Below are 19,535 nucleotides of genomic sequence, written 5' to 3'. Positions count from 1 at the left end.
GTACTGGGGGTTGTAGGTTAATTGGATGTAACGCATGTATTCATGGGCTGAAAGGGCCTGTTACTGTGCTGCATGTCTAAATTTAAAAAAACTGTTAACAGGCCTCTGATCCAACTCAGTAAATTCACTGAACTTGAGAATCTCAGCGAGTAACACTTGTCTCCACTGAGACTTGGTCTGTTTCTCAGACCTCTAAATACCGCCCCCCACCCCACCCTGTAAGCAGAGACGTCATTCTCATTTGCAAGTCATGTAGCTCTGCTACAAGCCTCTTTCGGGCATGGCTCTTCCAGGCTAACATCTGGCTAGCAGATTAATCTTTATCCTCTGGTTCCCATTCTCCATGTCAGTATCTTCTAGCTTTCCACTTCATTAAAACCCCTTTCCACAGTGAACATGTCTCCCTCAACCTTCTCTCTCTCTCTCAAAAAACCCTGCCATCTCTCCCATAGTGAACCCCCCTGCACCTTCATCCATTGCGGTGTTCTCTCCCCAAAGCTTGAAGTCTGCAATTGGATGCAATGTCTGGCTGAAGAAGGAAGGAATTCAGAAGTAGATGATAGTACCTTGTGTATTGTCATTCCCCCAACGATCAACGGGCAGATCATTCCAGACAGCGTTCCCACACCATTGGAGATCCCCATCAGAATGCTGGCATAGCGGGGAGCGATGTCCAGGTGGTTTACATTGAATCCTGAGGTCAACAACAAAAGCACATTTCCCCAATGAGTAGGTCTGGGTCTTGCAAATATTCCACCGTAACCTATAAATTGTCCTCAAATGTGAGTGGGCCTCCCTGTGATCTGGCTTATCTGTAAACAAACAGCAATGGGATGAGGTTCTGAAGATCCATCATTTGTGAATCCAACATTTGCAGAGTTGCAGTATAAAGGCCATGTCAACGGTCCATTAGGTCTGCATTCATGACCAGGCTCACTAAAATTTTGAATAAATGAACCTGAGGTCAATCCACAGGACCATAAGAGTGGCAGAGAGGATCAATGGACTCTCCCTCCCCCCCCACCCCACTCCACCATCAATGTGTTCTATTGGGATCATTAACTGAAGAGGGGGCACAAAATCATTGAGGACCCCTTCACCCCACACACAGCATCTTTCAGCTGCTCCTGTCAGGGAAGAGATCCAGGAGGATCAGAGCCAGCACCACTAGGCTGAGGATCAGCTTCTTCCCACGGGCAGTGAGAATGCTGAACGACCAAAGGAACGGCTCACACTGACCCTCCGAGACTCTCACATTCATGAAACAATATTCACTTATTTATTTGTATAGATGAAATACTTTCCCTGCATATGTATTATTTGTCCGTATGAGTGTTATGCCCGGGTGTGTGTCAGGGACATCGAGTCCAAAGGGTTAATTTAAGGGGAGAGGCAGAGAATGGGGTTGAGAGGAAAAATATATATCAGCCATGATTCGAAATTTAGATCACATTTAATGGGCCGAATGGCCTAGTTCTGCTTCACCGTTTTGTGGTTTGCAAAGGAAGATGAGCCCAAGTGAAGGGAATGGAATCATTCGACTGGGTGAAGACCCACAGGGCAAAACGATACCCACCTGAAATTGCAAATCCACTGAATCCAACAGCGAGGACCAGAAAAGAAATTGCGACCTCTCGTGTGTGGGAATAAGCGACAATCAGCAGTAAGGTGGCCTCCATCCCGAAACCTGGGCAATGAACATTCACATTAGCGGCTGCAATCGTCAGCTCCATCCATCTCCCAGATTCTCCAGTCTGTGCCCTACATTGTAAAGTGCCCCTGGTTCAGCTGTTCACTGACCTACCGGTCCCTGAAATGGCATGGCCTACATTTTAATGGTATGATCCTGGTCTATGATTCCCTCTAGCGTCCCAGTCCCTACCGTTGTCTGTTATCTCCCTAAGCCAATCAGGATCTCTCATTCTCCTCTGAATCTGACCCTCGCGCAGTTCCACTTTTAATGGCTTCGTCATTGGCACTATTGCCAAGGCACCATAAGCTCCATTCAGAAGTGAAGTAGATGCAATGGACCAATTGGACTACTTCTGCTGTGATATCGAGTGAGAATTGCCCCTTTCCCCACAAAACCTCACCAACTTAGTGTAGCAGCGATCTGGAAAGGAGTTCGAATCCCGCGCTGTCTGTAGGTAGTTTGTACATTCTCCCCGTGTCTGCGTGTGTTTTCCCTGGGGCTCCAGTTTCCTCCCACCCTTCAAGACGTACCAGGTTGTTGGTCAATTGGGTGTAATTGGGTCGCACAGACTCATGGGCCGAAATAGCTTGCTTCCATGCTGTATGTCTAAATTTAAATTTTAAAAATTAAAAATCAAAATTTAAAAATCTCTGCAGTCATTTCTCCTTTAGTATACCACTCATAAATTTAAGGATGTGGTTGTGCCAGAGAGAATGCATAGAAGATTCACCAGGACGTTGCCTGGATTGAAGTTCAATTCTAGCGGGAGATTGGATAGTCTGGGCTTGTTCTTCTGATCTCATCCCCCCTCCCTCTTTTGGTTACAGCGCCATTTCTTCACTGGCTTCTTCTGCTCTTCCCCCAACTCCCCACTATTGGTTCCATCTAGTTTCTCTGGCATCTCCCTACACTTTGCTCAGACCTTGATGAAGGCCTCAAGCCTGATACGTTCATTATGTATTTGTATTTTTGCTCTATAAAGGACACTGTTTGACCTGTGGAGTTGCTCCAGCTTTGTGTTTAATCTTTTTATTCTCCAGACACTGGACGTCTCTGCTTTGTTGTCTTACTTTGGAGCCCACTTCAGTGACCAGATTTCGGAAGCATCCCAATAGCCGCTTTCAGGTGCATTTTCCATCAAGAATGTGCCTGCAGAAGCGGATTCAGACCTGTGGAATGGTCGTTCAGGTGTCAGTGCTAAAAGCACAGCGCTGGCTATCTGAAAGGGACAGCTGCCTCGGAGCACACTCTGGCTCCTGTCTCTTCAGGATGTCAGGGTTGGGGCGGCTGACGTTGGACGTCAGCGCTGAGGTTGAGTTTACTTTTTCCTTGATGCCAATACAGTTCTTTTAGCTTGTTCTGTTTTAAGTTGCCAGGCTAATATTGTGTGTTTTTTCTCCTAGTTCATAATACTTTTGTTTTATTTTCATTATGTTCTTCTCCACCTTATACGTTTGTAATGTTTCGTATTTTAATTTTTTGTCCGCCAATTTTCTTTTTGTTATATCTTCCCTTGTTGCTAGTTCCTTTCCTGTACTTATTATCTCCCTTTCCAACTGTTCTATTTCCCGATTGTAGTCCTTCTTCATCTTATTATCTTAACTTATTATCTGCCCTCTAATGAAGGCTTTCATTGCGTCCCATAATATAAATTTGTCTTTCACTGATTCCGTATTTATTTCAAAGCACATTTTAATTTGGCGTTCAATAAATTCTCTAAAATCCTGTCTTTTAAGTAGCATGGAGTTTAATCTCCATCTATATGTTCTTGGTGGGATGTCCTCCCGTTCTATTGTTAATAACTGGGGTGAATGATCAGGGGTAATCTAGCTTTATACTCAGTTTTCCTAACTCTCCCTTGAATATGGGCCGACAACAAAAACATATCAATCCTTGAGTATGAGGTTGAGTTTACTGATCCTGCAGAGGTTCCTTTAAATGGCTTGAAACCCTACTGGTCTCAGCTATGTTTCTTTTAATTCTGGTCCCAACTCTGTTCCATACATTATTACCTTTGCAAAGGACATTGGAGAGCTTTCCAGTTTCAACCTTGTTACAGACCTTGCTTGCATTAATCACATTGGCTGGGGTTCCGATGTATTGTTTCCAATGGCTGAGGGTCTAATACATTATTCCCAGTGCCCATCGATCTGATACATTGCTCCCAATGGTCAGTGGTCTGATACATTATTCTCAATGCCCGGGGTCGGCGGGGTGGGGGTGGGGGGGGTTCTAATATAGCGTTCCCAGTGGTCAGGAGTCTGATGGTTGGGGGTCTGATACATGCTTTCCAATGGCTATGGGTCTGATATATTATTCAAATCTATGGGGTCTGATACATCGTTTTCAATGCCCAGGGGTCCGATACATATTCCCAATGGCTAGGAATCTAATACTTTGTTCCCATTAGTTGATGATAAAATGGTCATTTTAACTGGTATAATAGATTGTCTTATTACAGTGACCTTTCATGCTTTTCAAGTCACCTTTATTTATCATTCATACCATAACCACTAATAGTACTGTAAAGACAAGATTGCATTTCTCCATGAAACAGATTTACACAAGTAGGAATTAACTAACAAGTCGTAATACAGTAAAAAAAAGACATGAAAAAAATCCATCATATACTAGTCCACAACTTTCTAGGAATTCAGGAGCTCGATGGGTTGGGGGGGAAAAAGCTGTTGCCCAATCTGTACGCAAGAGGCCGAGTGCTACAGTACCTCCTACCAGATGTAGAAGGGAGAACAGTTTACGTGAGGGGTGTGTGGAGCCCTTCACAATGTTTATTGCCTTTCACCTGCATCGAGTGTGGTCGATGTCCGTCATGGTAGGAAGAGAGCCCCCAGTGATCTTTTCCACTGACTTCACTATCCTCTGCAGGGTTTTACAGTCCGAGGAGGTACAGCTTCCATACCAGGCGGTGAAGCAGTTGCACAGAATGCTCCCCCATGTCCTAGCGCCATCTTATGCTATCCAGGATATTGGCCCATCCAGGATATTAACCAAGAAGGGCTGAATGGCCAGGTTCTGCACTCTGACTTAATCCCAAGAAAACAGATACCATTCTCTCCCAAGTTTTCCGTAATCATTGAGGGAGATAATCCAGGAAGGAAGCATGAAGACAAATCCTGCAGATGCGAGAATCTTGGCCAGCCAGCGACTGTCGGGTCCCGAGCAGAAACATTGACGCACTATCTTTCTCCATGGACACTGCCTGACCTGCGGATTTCCTCTTGCTACTACATTTGGAGTTGTCAACTCTGCAAGGCACTGGGAAATGTCTGCACAGTATCGGGGAATGCTTGAGGACAGATTGCAGGAGAGATTCACCAGAATAAGCCATAGTATCTCAGAGTTTCTATGGCACAGAAGGCCACTCAGCTATCAAAACCCTGCTGGCTTTCAGCAGAAGACTTCCATGACCTGCCAATTATTCTCTCTCAATTCCATAGAACATTACAGCACAGAAACAGGTCCTTTGGCCAAACTATTTTTCTACCTAGCCCAACTGACCTGCACCCAGTCCATAGCCCTCCATTTTCTACCTAGCCCAACTGACCTGCACCCAGTCCATAGCCCTCCATTTTCTACCTAGCCCAACTGACCTGCACCCAGTCTATAGCCCTCCATTTTCTACCTAGCCCAACTGACCTGCACCCAGTCCATAGCCCTTCATTTTCTACCTAGCCCAACTGACCTGCACCCAGTCCATAGCCCTCCATTTTCTACCTAGCCCAACTGACCTGCACCCAGTCCATAGCCCTCCATTTTCTACCTAGCCCAACTGACCTGCACCCAGTCCATAGCCCTTCATTTTCTACCTAGCCCAACTGACCTGCACCCAGTCCATAGCCCTCCATTTTCTACCTAGCCCAACTGACCTGCACCCAGTCCATAGCCCTCCATTTTCTACCTAGCCCAACTGACCTGCACCCAGTCCATAGCCCTCCATTTTCTACCTAGCCCAACTGACCTGCACCCAGTCCATAGCCCTCCATTTTCTACCTAGCCTGACTGACCTGCACCCAGTCCATGCACCTGTCCAAATTCTTCTTAAATGTTAAAATTGACCCCACATTCATCACTTCAGCTGGCAGCTTGTTTCACACTCCAAGCACTCTCTATGTAAAGAAGTTCCTCTTAAGGAAGATTGTGGGATAAGTGACTTTAGTTAAGGTGGGGAGGTTGCCATTTTACTGAGGAAATGAAGGGGGGATTTGATGGAATCAGGAATGGTTTTGATGAAGAATCTGTTCCTAGTGGCAGGAAGGTCCGGGATTAAAGGAGACAGACTTAGCATAATTTACAAAAGAGATGGAGTTGATAGGATGATAGGATGATCACACTGTGATCTGGGACATGCTGGATAAGAGGATAAGATTCAAGAGAATCGTATAAAGCAGAATTGGATCAATATATGATAGTGAAAATTTTACAGAATTGTGCAAAAGAGCAGAGGAGTGAGGCTAATGGGTTGCCTGAATGAAGTGCTGGCTGTACCATTCAACACAGATGAAGATATAAAGGCCAGTCCACTCAGCTTCATCCTGCAAGTGGTTGCTATGGGGAGGTGGACATCCCCACTGCCTTGTCAAAAGGGTCCAGACAGTTCCCTCCATCACCAACTACATGCATCACTGCTGAGATTAAAAGGAGAGTGTCTCACAACTCCATACCTTTAACAATCAAAGAAGACAAAGAGGAGACTGCAGATGCTGGAATCTGAATCACAAACTGTGGCAGGAACTCATAAAAGCACAAAGCTGGAGAAACTCACCAGGTTACTTGATACAGCATCGGTAAAAATACATAACCAATGTTTCAGGCTTGACCCCTTCATCAGGCGACCGAATAAAAGGGTGGGGGAGGGAGGTGTGGTCGCAAAGGCAGGAGGTGATAAGTGGAGAAGGGAGGGAGGGGACAGCAGAAAACAGGGGGAGGAAGGATGGCTGAGTGAATAGAGAGGGAAGGGGTAGAAGAACTGGAAAGGGGGAGGGAAGGGGAGGGGGAATGGGGGAGAGGAAAGCAGGTTATTGGAAAAATCATCGTTAATGCCATCTGGGGGAGAGTGGCCCAGACAGAAAATCAGGTGTTGTTCTTTCCATTTACGGGTGGTTTTGTTGGGACAGGGCTGATTTTCTGCATCTGGTGCTCCCTTTGTGAGAGACTGGATGTGGACTGAAAGATCGTTTCACTGAGCACCTTCGGCCTGTCTAGATCAGTGAAAGGGACCTCCCAGTGACCAACTATTTCAATTCTGTGTCCCATTCCCACACTCACATCTGTCCATGGCCTTATGTACTATCCCACTAAGACCACCCATAAACTGGAGAAACAACACCTGATTTTCCATGTGGGCCACTCTCCAGCCAGATGGCATTAACATCATCTTCTCCGGTTTCTGCTAACCTGCTCTCCTCTTCCTCTCCCTTCCCTTCCCCATTCCAGTTCTCCTCCTCCCTTCCCTCTCTATTCACCCAGCCATCCCTCCTCCCCCTGCTTGCTGCTGTCCCTTCCCTCCCTTCTCCACCTATCACCTCCTGCCTTTGCAACCACCCCTCCCCCGACTCTTTTGTTTGGACGCCTGGCGACATTTTCCATTCCTCGATGAAGGGCTCAAGCCTGAAATGCCAGTTCTGTATCTTTACCTTTGCTGTTTGACCTGCTGAGTTTCTCCAGCCTTGTGTTTTTACTCCAACCACAGTGTGTACAGATTTAATCCTGCCGGAGGAACGCAACAGATTGAGCAGGCATCAGTGGGAGAGGAAGAATGGTCTTGTTTTGAGCCAAAACTCTTTACGGGGTGTTGGGGACCAAAGCCCCCGTCCTCTCTATCTACCATTCACCCACACCTTCACTGCCAGCCACCCACCCCTTCCCCTCCTATCAGACTGCATCTTTCTTGCCCCTCCCTATCACCTGTTAACTCCTTCCCACCCCCCCACCTATATTCACCCATCACCTGCCAGCCCTGTGCTCATCACCCATCCCCTCTCTCTTATTCCGGAACCCCTGATGAAGGGGTTTCACTCGAAACACTGACCCTCTCTTGCCTTGCACGGATGCAGTCTGATCCACTGAGTTTCTCCAGCACTTGGTGTGTGACGCAAGATGCTGTTTTTATTATAAACCCCTCGTCAAAATCGGAATCATTTTTCAACCTCATCCTCAACATGCTGCTGACGATCCTTCTCAGACTCTGCAGACCATAAGTGTGGCAATCCTTAAAGCAAGGACTGGAAGTTCGGACCCCGTTACCTCCACAGTTCATGATTTTCCGGACGGTGGTGGTGGATACGATATTCCGGCTCCTCAAGAAGTCAGCGATCTGGCCTCCTACCGGCACAACAATTGTCATCACCATGTGGGGCACAGCCGATAGTATTCCCACCTGCCGAGAAGAGGAGAGGGCTCAAGATGCAATTAGTTTCACTAAAGAATCGCCCATCCATTATGATTTAACCAAGCTGCTGTGTTATCAACAGACATTGCATTTAAACCCAACAGTCTGTGAGTTTTCATACCGCACCAGAATGCATTTATCTAAAGGCAGCCAACATCATAACCCTGGTCACTACTCCCTTCAGGAAGAAGACCAGCACCTCTGGGTTCAAGAACAGCGATCAGACTCTTGAACCTCCCCTTGTTACACTCATCAGGGACCTGCTCCGACACCACAAAGGACTGTCTGCACCTATTGCAGTGAAACACAATAAGCTGCAGACGCTGCAATTGTAGTAAGCATACCGAAATGCTGGAGCAACTCAGCCAGTCTTTCAGCCGACGTTTCGGGTCCAAGCCCTTCTTCAAAGAATAAGCCAGAGGCAGGAATTCTCAGAAAGTCTCAAGAGTACAGACGATGCTGGCGTAGCCTAGACTTCACCAGCAAAATCCTCCTTTGATTTATAATCGGAACATAAATCTAAAGGAGGATGATAAGGGATAAATCAAAGGAGGATTTTGCTGGTGAAGTCTAGGCTACGCCAGCATCGTCTGTACTCTGAGACTTTCTGAGATTTCCTGCTTCTGGCTCATTCTCTTAACTTTGAAGAAGGGCTCAGGCCTGAAACATCGGTGATATATCTTGGCCTCCTATAGATGCTGAATGGCCAGCTGAGTTGCTCCAGCATTACTGCGAGTCACTTTTTTGCGTGAGGATCATGTGAGATCACATTATCTGATGTAGTTATTTCTCTCTTAATTTAATTCAATCACTTACTATGATGTAAATTTTTAATTTAGACATACAGCACGGTAAGGTAAAGCTAAAGGTTACTTTGGTGCCATGTGAGTGATTTGTGAATGGGAAGGGAAGGATGAGAATCACTGCTCCAGACCCAATCGTTACTGAACTATTTTGCTTGAGAAACATTGACCTTGGCCTATTTCCTTTGGAGTTATGAAACCCTGCACATAACGAGTCAATTAGGGACGATTAAAACAGTGGTTTTCACATTTTTTCTTTCCACTCACCTACCACCTTAAACAATCCCTTACTAATCACAGAGCACTGATGGTATAGGGATCACTTATTACTTGTATGTGAGTGGAAAGAAAAAGTGTGAAAGCCACTGGTCTAGAACAAGAGGCACAACTTCAGGATTGAAGGGCGTCCACTTCGAACAGAGATGCAGAAGAATTTCATCAGCCAGAGGGTGGTGAATCTGTGGAATTTGTTGCCACAGTCAGTTGTGGAGGGTGGGTCATTCGGTGTATTTAAGGCAGAGATTGATAGGTTCTTGATTAGCCAGGGCATCAAAGGTTATGGGGAGAAAGCCGGGCAGATGGATCAGCTCCTGATTGAATGGTGAGGCTGACTTGATGGGCTGAATGGCCTATTTCTGCTCATAAGTGTTATGGTCTTATAATTGTTAATATTAAATCTTAAGCTGATGGATTTTTGTTAATTTAAGGTCTTAGTGGTATGGGGAAAAGGTGTGCAATACAATATGTCAATCATGACTCATTACATGATAGAGTAGGTCTGAGGCATTCTCCACTTAAAAGTCCAAGAAGAGTTGATTCCATTTCTCAGTTGCACAGTTAACTCTGGTCATCAGGCAGTGAGTTCCAGACCCCCAACACCTCAACATCCCTCCAGTTTCCTACTCACTATCCCAAGCCCCCTTGTTACTGAGCTCCCTCCAAAAGAAGTTGGTCCTCGTTCACTCTGCCTCCATCTTTCATACTTTTTAACATCTTGATCAAATTTCCACTCATTTATCCCTGTTCCAAAGACAACAACCTTAGCCTAAGGAACTCCTCTTAGAACAAGAAATCCGCAGGAATTTAAATTCTCTTTATAACCTGAATTTAATCTCAGTGTTTGGTTTGAGTTGTCGTTGGCTACCTCACTCTGTTTCTGAACATATAAGCCAGTGACAATAGTCTTCCCATGTGTACGTCGTCACCGAATCACGCAACTCAGAGTGAGGATTCCACTCAGCCCATTATTCCCGTGCCAGCCCTTTCAAAGAGTTTAATCGATTTAATCACACGAGACACCTGAGATTCTCTGGACTGAAAAAAGCTTCTCCTTGTGTGATCTATTAAAATCCTTATGATTACTGAAGAATTGCTTCTTTGTAATTATATACATCATAGAACTCTGAACAGGCCCTACAGCCCACAATGTCTGTGCTGTCTGTGATTAAACTAATCCCATCTGCCTGCACATGGTCTAGATCCCTTTATTCCTTGCCTGTTCATACATCTGCTTAATGTCATTATTGTAAGTGTTTCCACCTCCACCCTTGGCAGCCCGTTTCAAGCACCCACCACTCTCTGTGGAAAAACACTTGCATGACTCGAAAGGCCAACATGGCCTGTTTCCGCTCCATAAATGGTTATATGGTTATGGTTATATTACACACTGCCTTTAAACTTTCCCCTCTCACCTTAAATCTTTGCCTCTAGTATTGTACACTTCCACCCTGGAACAACTACTGTGTCTGTCCACCCTAAACCTCTACCTGGTCACTCCCTCAGCCTCCAATGCTCCACAGAAAACAGACAAGTTTGTTCAACCTCTCCCCAGAGCCAATACCCTCCAATCCAGTCAACATCCTGGTGAACGTCTTCTGCACCTTCTCCACCAAATGCTTCAATTTTGAAGAAAATAATTGTGTTTGTGTTTCCTTACCATGGAGATCCATATTGCTCCTTTAAAAATAATCAGTAAAAAATATTCTCCTTTTTCTTCCCCTTTAAGTTCCATTCACCCATGGCACCCACATTAATTAAATTACCTTGCAGGTAGCATGTCTTTTATTCTCTTTTGTCACTGATTTTTCATTGTCTCTCATTTATTTGTCACGATGGGTTTTTAAGACTATCTTTTTCTACTCTTTGGTTCTGTTTAATTATATTTCCACCAGTTATCCTGTCATCCAATGCCTGATAATATCAGTGCTGGAACAGCACCAGGAAAAGGCAAGGGGATGTTATAGTAATGAAGAGCGTTTAATGAAACAGGTTTCTGCAGTACTCGTTTTATCAGATAACTCAGGAGCTCAATGCTTTTATTAGTTTAATTTCAGTTATGTACCAGACTCGTCCTGTTAACAGAATATTCCAGATGATGTATGGGCCTGAATTCTAATCCCATCTTTATACTGACAGACAACCTGAACTCAATCCAGAATCTGCTGCTGGTTATTTAGGGATCAGAGAGGGTGAGTAGTGTTCGAGTGACTCCATGCTTGTTGAAAGTGGTACACAGTTCCCACATTAGTTCTCCAACTCAGTTCATTGGGCACCTGGAAGCAGAGGAAGTCATTCTCGGCTTCCACATGCAAAAGCCTCCCAGTGGAGATCCCCTGCCGAGCCCGGTACAATTGTGGGAAATTATCCTGGTGACTGGGACACTGTTGACAATGCAGAGGAGCATGAGACTGAGTGGATGATGGTAGCTGGAGAGAGAGAGAGAGAGAGCGAGAGAGGGGGAGAAAGAAAAGGATTGAGAAAGGTAGAGAGTGCAAGAGAAAAGGAGAGAGTGTATCAAACACAAGAAAAAGTGACAAAGAAAGAGAAAGATGAAAAAAGGAACAGAAAGCAGGGTTAAGAATAAAAACTGAAAATGAGTACAAAGAGAGAAAGGGGGAAGAGAGAGAAAGTATTTCATTGGGCTGTAAAATGTTTGAGGGCTGCACGATTGGTGCAATGGTTAGGACAATGCTGTTACAGAGCCAGCGATTGGGACCAGGGTCTGAATCCCGTTCTGTCTGTAAGAAGATTATACGTTCTCTCCGTGTCTGCATGGGTTTCCTCCGGGTGTTCTGGTTTCCTCCCACCCTTCTAAACGTACTGGGGGTTTAGGTCATTTGGGTGTAATTGGGTGGTATGGACTCATGGGCTGAAATGGCCTGTAACCATGCTGTATGTCTAATTAAAAAAAAAATTAAGTCTTCTGAAGTCGTAAAAGGGATTATAGAAATGTCAAATTCCTAATAACATGCTCCTTCATCAACACTGGATTTTCAAACTTACTTCTGGTGGCAGAATCAGAATCATCCCCAGTAATTCTCGAGTCTCCAAAATAATTAGCCCCCCTTAACTTCCAACCAAAGAAATGGTGGCTTTCAGCATCCATGCGTTCACTATTGTGCTGGGTGTGAGATCAGGCATTGTGAACTGGGTGACGTTGGGCTCCATGTCCAAAACCACTGTAGGGTTGGAAATTCTTGACTTCTTACCTTGCTGATGGGAAACCCAAAGACTTCTTCGAAGTAAGCTGGCTGGCTGATGAGCAGCAGGTAGAAGGTCCAACTTCGGCAGAAATTGGCCACAATGATGGCGTACACTGGCATGGAGGTGAAAAACTTCATCCAGGGAGTCCGGAATTTCTGTGTGAGAGTCAGATAATGGGCATCATCAGTCACTCCATGCAGGAGGTGTGAGAGTGTGAGGGAACATCTCCTCACTTGGCAGGAAGGCAAAACAGCGACTGCACTTACACAGGAGATTGAAGAGGGTAAGGCTATGGGCCACATTTATGTCAACCTTCTGCAGGAGCTCTATCAAGAGCATCCTGGGAGGCTACATCACTGTGTGGTATAGTTGCTGTAGAGAAATGGATCGGAGGTCAATCCACAGGACCATAAGAATGGCAGAGAGGATCACTGGAGTCTTCCTCCCCCACCATCAATGTGATCAACCAGGATTGTTGTCTGAAGAGGGCAAGTAAAATCATTGAGGACCCCTTCCAACCTGCACACAGCATCTTTCAGCTGCTCCCATCAGGGAAGAGATACAGGAGGATCAGAGCCAGCACCACCAGGCTGAGGATCAGCTTCTTCCCACAGGCAGTGAGAATGCAGAACGACCAAAGGAACTGCTCACACTGACCCTCCGGGACTCACATTCATGAAACAATATTCACTTATTATTTGTATAGATGAAATACTTTCCCTGCATATGTATTATTTGTCTGTATGAGTGTTATGTCTGGTTGAGTGTCTGCATGTTTTACACCGAGGACTGGAGAACGCTGTTTCATCGGGTTGTACTTGAACAATCGGATGACAATAAACTTGACTAATCCCTTTCCCCCTTCTGTCAACCAGTGGAAGCTCAGTAGAATCACGAACTCACATCTCCAGAGACCAGGGTTTGATCCTGAGCTCGCGTGCTGTTGGTGTGGAGTTTGCACATCCCCTCTGTGACTGTGTAGGTTTCACCTGGATGCTCTACTTTCCTCTCACACCCCAAATACCTGTGACTTTCGGGGGTTAATTTACTTGCAGTGGAGGAATGTGATTGAAGGGATTGTTCTGACAGCCAGCATGAACATGATGGGCCAAATGGCCTCTTTCTATATCATAAGGAAACACATGTGTTCATCCTCTTTCTCAGCTTTTCCCATGAACAATTCACAATATTCCATATTCTCACCACTCTCTATGCCTCTCTGAATATTTTTTTTGATATTACCGATTCTCCTTTATTCCTGAAGCTCTTATCTTTGGTCTTTGGGGACACAAAACCAACCCGAAACAAATTCAAGAGGAGGTGAAGCACTCTGGAGGCCATCATAATTGGGCAGAATGGTGCAGACAACCCAATTTCACTGGCGCTGTCCAATTTGGACCTGACCCAATGTTCAATTCAGCTGGCTGTCATTGACAATCTTTGCCCAAAGTTCATATAATCCACAGAAATATTTAATCCCAGAGAGTCAACAACTGAGTATCCTGAACCCTCCAGCTGCTTCACTCTTACTTCTGATCTTCCCCAGACCAGCAGAAATGTAGTACATAAAACTCCCGGTATCCGGCACTTATGAGAATGGGGATGCTGGGTAAGTGAATTTTCCAATTGCTTGAGATTGTGTGTTGTGTGTTTGGTGATCTAACTGCTGGGGGGTAGCAATTTTAAACTTTTCATATTTTTTATTTATTTTCTGTAATTTTTTTTGCTAGTTGCTTGAATTCTGGATAACAGGGATTTTACTGTATTGTGGTTGAGTTGAATCCACAACCTGGACCCCAGGTCCAGACAAAGTTAAATCCCCATAGCAACTGAGGAATTAACATTCAAGCAAATGATGCCATATCCCAGTAACAGGGGTAAGAAAGCACCAGATCATTATTATCCTTTTGGAATGGATATCTACGTGTGTTCCCCCGCCCCCCTCCGCCCCCCAATCTGAACAGTGTGTGACTCTCTCTCTCTGTTGCTGGGTCCAAATCCTGGCAGTATTGTGAGAGCCTCTTCACCAAAAGGTCCACGGTTGGTCAAGATGTCAGGACAACTGGGGTTCATATTGGTCCACAATATCCCCTGACTGTCTCGTAACTGAACAAGCCTTCCATTTCTGGCCCCTGGGTCATCCCTGAATTCAGCCACTCTATTTTCAGCTATCAAAACCCTAAGCCTCCTTAAAGCTCCCACCCTTCCCCTCATCCTCCAAACTCCCCTCTCTGACCAAACATCTCCCACCCCATATCAGAGTAAATCCTCACCTGGTTCAAGGCCAAATTTTGCCTAAAAGATCTGCTGAAGTTCTTTGAGCAGTCTGAGGACATTAGCTGTTGGACCAGCATCCACGGTCTTGGGTTATTTAGTGCTCCAGATTCCAGCATCTACAGTCTCTCTCATCTGACCCTGGTGCCAGTGTAATGTGCCACCACAATGTTCCCACACCTGTTTGCAGGTGTAGCACGTTAAAGGGTTAGAGCTAAACAGTGAGAAGGGTTCTCAATGCTTCGTTGCAGATTCTCAGGCCACAGAGCTGTGGCCAACATGCCCAGTGCCTGCTGGCTTACCTGGGTGGCATTAATTAGAGATGCTCTCTCCCCAATACTGGTCTCAATGTATGTCCTCTCTTCGCTGGTTATCGTCGGGTGCTTTGCTGGACTTTGGTAGGCGAAGAGCAGCCAAAATATGTACCATACCATTCCAAAAATACCTGGAAAATTGGAAGGGAAGCGGGACACATTGTTGAGATGGATGGCAGCCTGTGAGGTTCTTGATGAAGGGCTTAAGCCCGAAACGTCGGTTATGTATTTTTTATCTTTTGCTAAATAAAGGACACTGTTTGACCTGCTGAGGTTCAACAGCACATTGTGTTTTTACTTCAGCCATGGTGTCTGCAGACTCTCGTGTTTTACAGCCCTTGAAGTTTGATCATGGCTGATTCTCTGCTGCTTACAATTGTTTGGCCAGGCTGTCCCAGTGTGGCCCTGTCAGTCTTCCGCCAGGAGACCTATCACCACCAGCACAGAATTCCACTGTGGTGTCACTGCTATGGCAGCCGGCAGCTCTCACAGAATGGCCTTGATAGCCCTATCCCGGGCTGGCAGAGTTGTCCCCCTTAGTGAATGACAAGGCTCCTGTTCCATCAGCACCACCAAGCCCATGACTTCCACCGACAGATAAGGGTTTTGTGTGCAGGGAAACACCACCCATCAACCTTCACCTCTACATCAAGCATCATCTTGACTTGGAGCTATACTGGAAGACCCTCACTGCAACTGCATCTAAATCTTGGAACTCTCTCCCTCACCCCACCTTTACTACCATCTTCTCAAAGGCAATTAGGGAAAGGTAATAAATTCTGGCCTTCCCAGCAGTCCATGTTCTGAAAATTGAAGAATTAATTAAAATCTTCCCTCAAACCATCATATTCCACTTCTTTAACACCCTTCCCCACTCATGCTAACCACTTAATCCCACTCAGCATGTCTCCCTCTATTTCTACATCTATCAACCCAGCCTCTCAACTGGAATACTCTTCTTGCACAAGTTGCTTCAATTGTGGAACGTGGGTCTCTCATTCTCTTCTCAGTTGAAAGATTGTGGATTCAAGTCCCTCCCCAGAACTTAGGTACAAACTTCCATGCTGGCACTGAAGCACAATTCTGAGGGAGTGCTGACTTTCAGTTGAAATATTAAATAGGGGCTCTGCCTGGCCTCTTGTGACACAAAAGTTACTCCTTTAACTTCAGGGACTGTGATGGGAACTTTTCAACATGGCATCTCTTTTCATTTCACACCTTGCTGGGGAGATTACTCTTGACGAACTGATTAGTCACAAGTAATTGGATACATTTCAGAAAAAGCAGCCAAATCCTGGGTCCTTCTGGAGAAGACTTACCATAAACATAGAAGACAGAAGACCAGCCTTTATATTGGACCAAAAATCCAGCGAGTGGCATGGCCACAACTGCCCCTGCGTAGGAACCTGAGGAGGATACACAATGAAGGATGAGAGCAAGCCAGCATTCCCTGGGGAAAGAAGCCTATGCTGTGACCAATTATCCTTGTAGGCTCCATGGTAGGGGGTGGGGCTCTAGAAATGTTAGATGGGGAAAGACTGGGTGAATTTTCACCGAGCAGGATCAGCAGCTGGGAATATTGAAGCTTACACTGTCCGACCACAGCTTTGTCGAAAGGCAAGTGGAGCTGACTAGGTTGCTATAAAATCATCGAATTGGAGAACATCAGCCCATAGTTCATGATGCTAACCCCTTTCACATGCATTAGGCCACATTACCTTTCCTCTTCAAGCAACTGTCCAAATGCCTTTTAAATGTTGCAAGTATATCAGCTGCCACCACCTCCTCTGGAGTTCACTCTAGTCAAATCTGCCATGCTTACCTGGGCTGGGATGTACGTGACCCCACCAATGTGGCAGACTCTGGTATGGCATCAGATCCTGGACACTAAGGGATGGACAATAAATCTCATCCCAGCCTCAACCCCCAAAGACAGAGACTATGTCCCAGTATTTGGTCTGCCAATACCATCCACAATTTAGAACATAACCTCTAAGTTCCCTCTTTGAAGGAGAAGAGCTCTAGCTACCTATTCTCCCTGCAGAACAGATGGCCCACTTCCCTGAGAATCTTGGTGAAAATATGTCCCTTTCCTCCCTGATGACATCGTGCCCGGGACACCAAAAACATTCCACAGAATATTAGCTAACAATGAAAACTAATGCCAAAACATACAAGGAGAAAAGAGGCCAGGAGGGAGAAATGATCAACAGATAGGAAACTCTTAAACTAGAAGGAAAAGGTCAAGATAAGTTTTGGGAAGGGAATTCCAGAGCTTAAGGTAAAAACATGATGCTGGAGAAACTCAGCAGGTCAAACAGTGTCCTTTATATAGCAAAGATAAAGATACAGAAGCCCAAAATGTGGGTCATGTATCTTTATCTTTGCTGTATAAAGGACACTGTTTGACATTTCTCCAACATCGTGTTTTTACTTCAACCACAGTATCTGCAAACTTTCATATTTTACCTCCAGAGCTTAAGATGTTGGCAGCTGAAGGCACAGCTGTCAGAGGTGGCATGATTGAGATAATCAAGAGCTCTGATTTGGAGAAGGGCCGAGATCTCGATAGGGCCAGAGGAACTATCAAGGGAAAGAGGGGCAAGACCATGAGCGATCTACAAACCAGAAGGATTTGAGAAGCAAAGCTGTTACTTAAATGATGTGTGAGCTGGATTAATGAGGGAACATAAAAGCAGGGCAACACATTTGGCTCTTCAACTCTGCGCTGTCATTAAGAACATAAGAAAGAGGGGCAGGATTTGGCCATTTGGCCCATCAAGCCTGCTCCACCATTCAATGTGATCACGGCTGATCTGATGATAGGTTCGTCTCCACCGACCTGCCTTTTCCCCATATCTCTTCATTCCCCTACTGTGTAAAATTCTAGTTAGATTTTTCATGGTAAATAACATTCATCAACATCAGGGCTGATCTTCTACCCAACTCTATTCCCTATTCCTTTGTGCAAGTCAAGATCGCAGAGAGTTTAGGATGACCTCAGGTTTATCGCGTAAAAAATAAAGTTCCTTCATAATTGCAAAGGACAATATTATATCTTTAAATTTCACAACTCTATAACTTCAAAACAGTTCCATGGCTGGCTGCTCTGACAGAGCTGATTACATTGGAAGTCTCTCCTTGTGACACGTGCAATGGATGTATCAAGAGCTTCTTTTTTGAAGCAATATTAATGTCTCCATAGCAACAGACGTCTGTTCCATCAGATACCAGTTACCAGGTGAACATTTACCTCATGTCGGCAGATCGAACACAGGGTGGAAATGAAGAGTACAGTTGCATTCTGTCATCAGACGGTGCTGCATAGAAATGGCTGAGCTGATAACATCACCAGGCTGCCGGCTCTTTCCGTTCTCTGAATTCTTGCTTCCCACGGATCTGTGCCATGCAGTGCAGAATTTCCATTCACGTGAAAAGACTGAGATGTTCTGGTGTGGGATTCTGGTGCCAGCCATGATGCCATGGGTCACACACTCCATCTCCAACATCAGAAGGTTCTCGTGCCATCACATGCCACCCCAAGCAGCAGAAGATCACAAGGAAACTGGCTCTGCTCCATCATTCAATGGGATCGTGGTCCTAGGCTTAGCTCCCCTTACATGCCTGTTCCCTATAATCTGTTATTTCTCAACCATTCTATCCATTCCTTACATTCAGTGAGATAGCCTCTACTGCTTCCTATGCAGAGAATTCCACAGATTCACTACTCTCTGGGAGAAGCAGTTCCTCCTCATCTCTTTCCTAATCGTACTCCCTCAAATCTTGTTGCTAGTCCCCCACTTCTAGACTCACGTGAACTGGAGCCAAACTGAGAAAGTATTCTTTTGTTAAGGGTCTGTATTCAGATGAGGTTTAACTGAAGCTTCACCTGACCTCTTGGCTGGAACAAAAGATTCTACAGAGGACGGGAATTCCTCCTGTGTCCTAATCAATATTTCCCTCAACCAGCATAGACAATCATTATCTACGCTATCTTCCCTCTTCACCCTCAGTCCTAAAGCAGGATCTCAACCCAAAACGTTCACCATCGCTTTGCCTCCACAGATACTGCCTGACCCACTGAGTTCTTCCAGCAGGATGTATCCGTTGCAGTGACGACCATTCTCATAGGTCCTCATGTCTGGAGGTTTGTTGGCCTGTTAGAACATTACAGCACAATACAGTGTTGTGCCGACCTATATAAACCTACTCTACAAACTAAACCTTCTCTACCTCACACCCATAACCCTCTATTTTCCTTGCCACCATGTGGCTGAGCAAGAGTCTTTTAAATGTCCCTATTATACCAGCCTCCACCACCACCCCTGGCTATGCATTCCAAACATCCACTACGCTGTGTAAAACAACATACCCTTGATGTCTCCTTGTGACTCTTGCATCGTACACAAGCCAGAGCAGATTGTTTTCACCTTGTAAGATTAGAAGTTTACAAACTATTTAGTTTTTTTCTACAGATTTGCTTAACTGAATTTAAATTTTTGAGCAGCCAGTAGGATTCGAACCCTAGGGTCTTCGGACAACACAAAAACATGCTAGCT

General features: G+C 45.3%; 1 protein-coding gene across 1 annotated transcript in view; it reads right to left on the bottom strand.

Annotated features, from left to right (window-relative positions):
• The window catches only part of slc17a8 (solute carrier family 17 member 8), a 59,935-nt gene that overhangs the window by 5,840 nt on the left and 34,560 nt on the right, over window positions 1-19,535 (bottom strand). The window contains exons 7-12 of the mRNA XM_069904453.1: window positions 16,296-16,382; window positions 14,965-15,107; window positions 12,394-12,543; window positions 7,958-8,090; window positions 1,577-1,687; window positions 567-694 (exon numbers count right to left, since the gene is read on the bottom strand). Coding sequence (XP_069760554.1) covers window positions 567-694; window positions 1,577-1,687; window positions 7,958-8,090; window positions 12,394-12,543; window positions 14,965-15,107; window positions 16,296-16,382 — 752 coding nt within the window. The remainder of the gene's footprint in view (window positions 1-566; window positions 695-1,576; window positions 1,688-7,957; window positions 8,091-12,393; window positions 12,544-14,964; window positions 15,108-16,295; window positions 16,383-19,535) is intronic.

Source organism: Narcine bancroftii, chromosome 11, assembly GCF_036971445.1.
Source record: "Narcine bancroftii isolate sNarBan1 chromosome 11, sNarBan1.hap1, whole genome shotgun sequence".
NCBI classification, from domain to species: domain Eukaryota; kingdom Metazoa; phylum Chordata; class Chondrichthyes; order Torpediniformes; family Narcinidae; genus Narcine; species Narcine bancroftii.
Note: the sequence above shows the minus strand (reverse complement) of the source record. Positions and strands in the feature narration are given on the sequence as shown.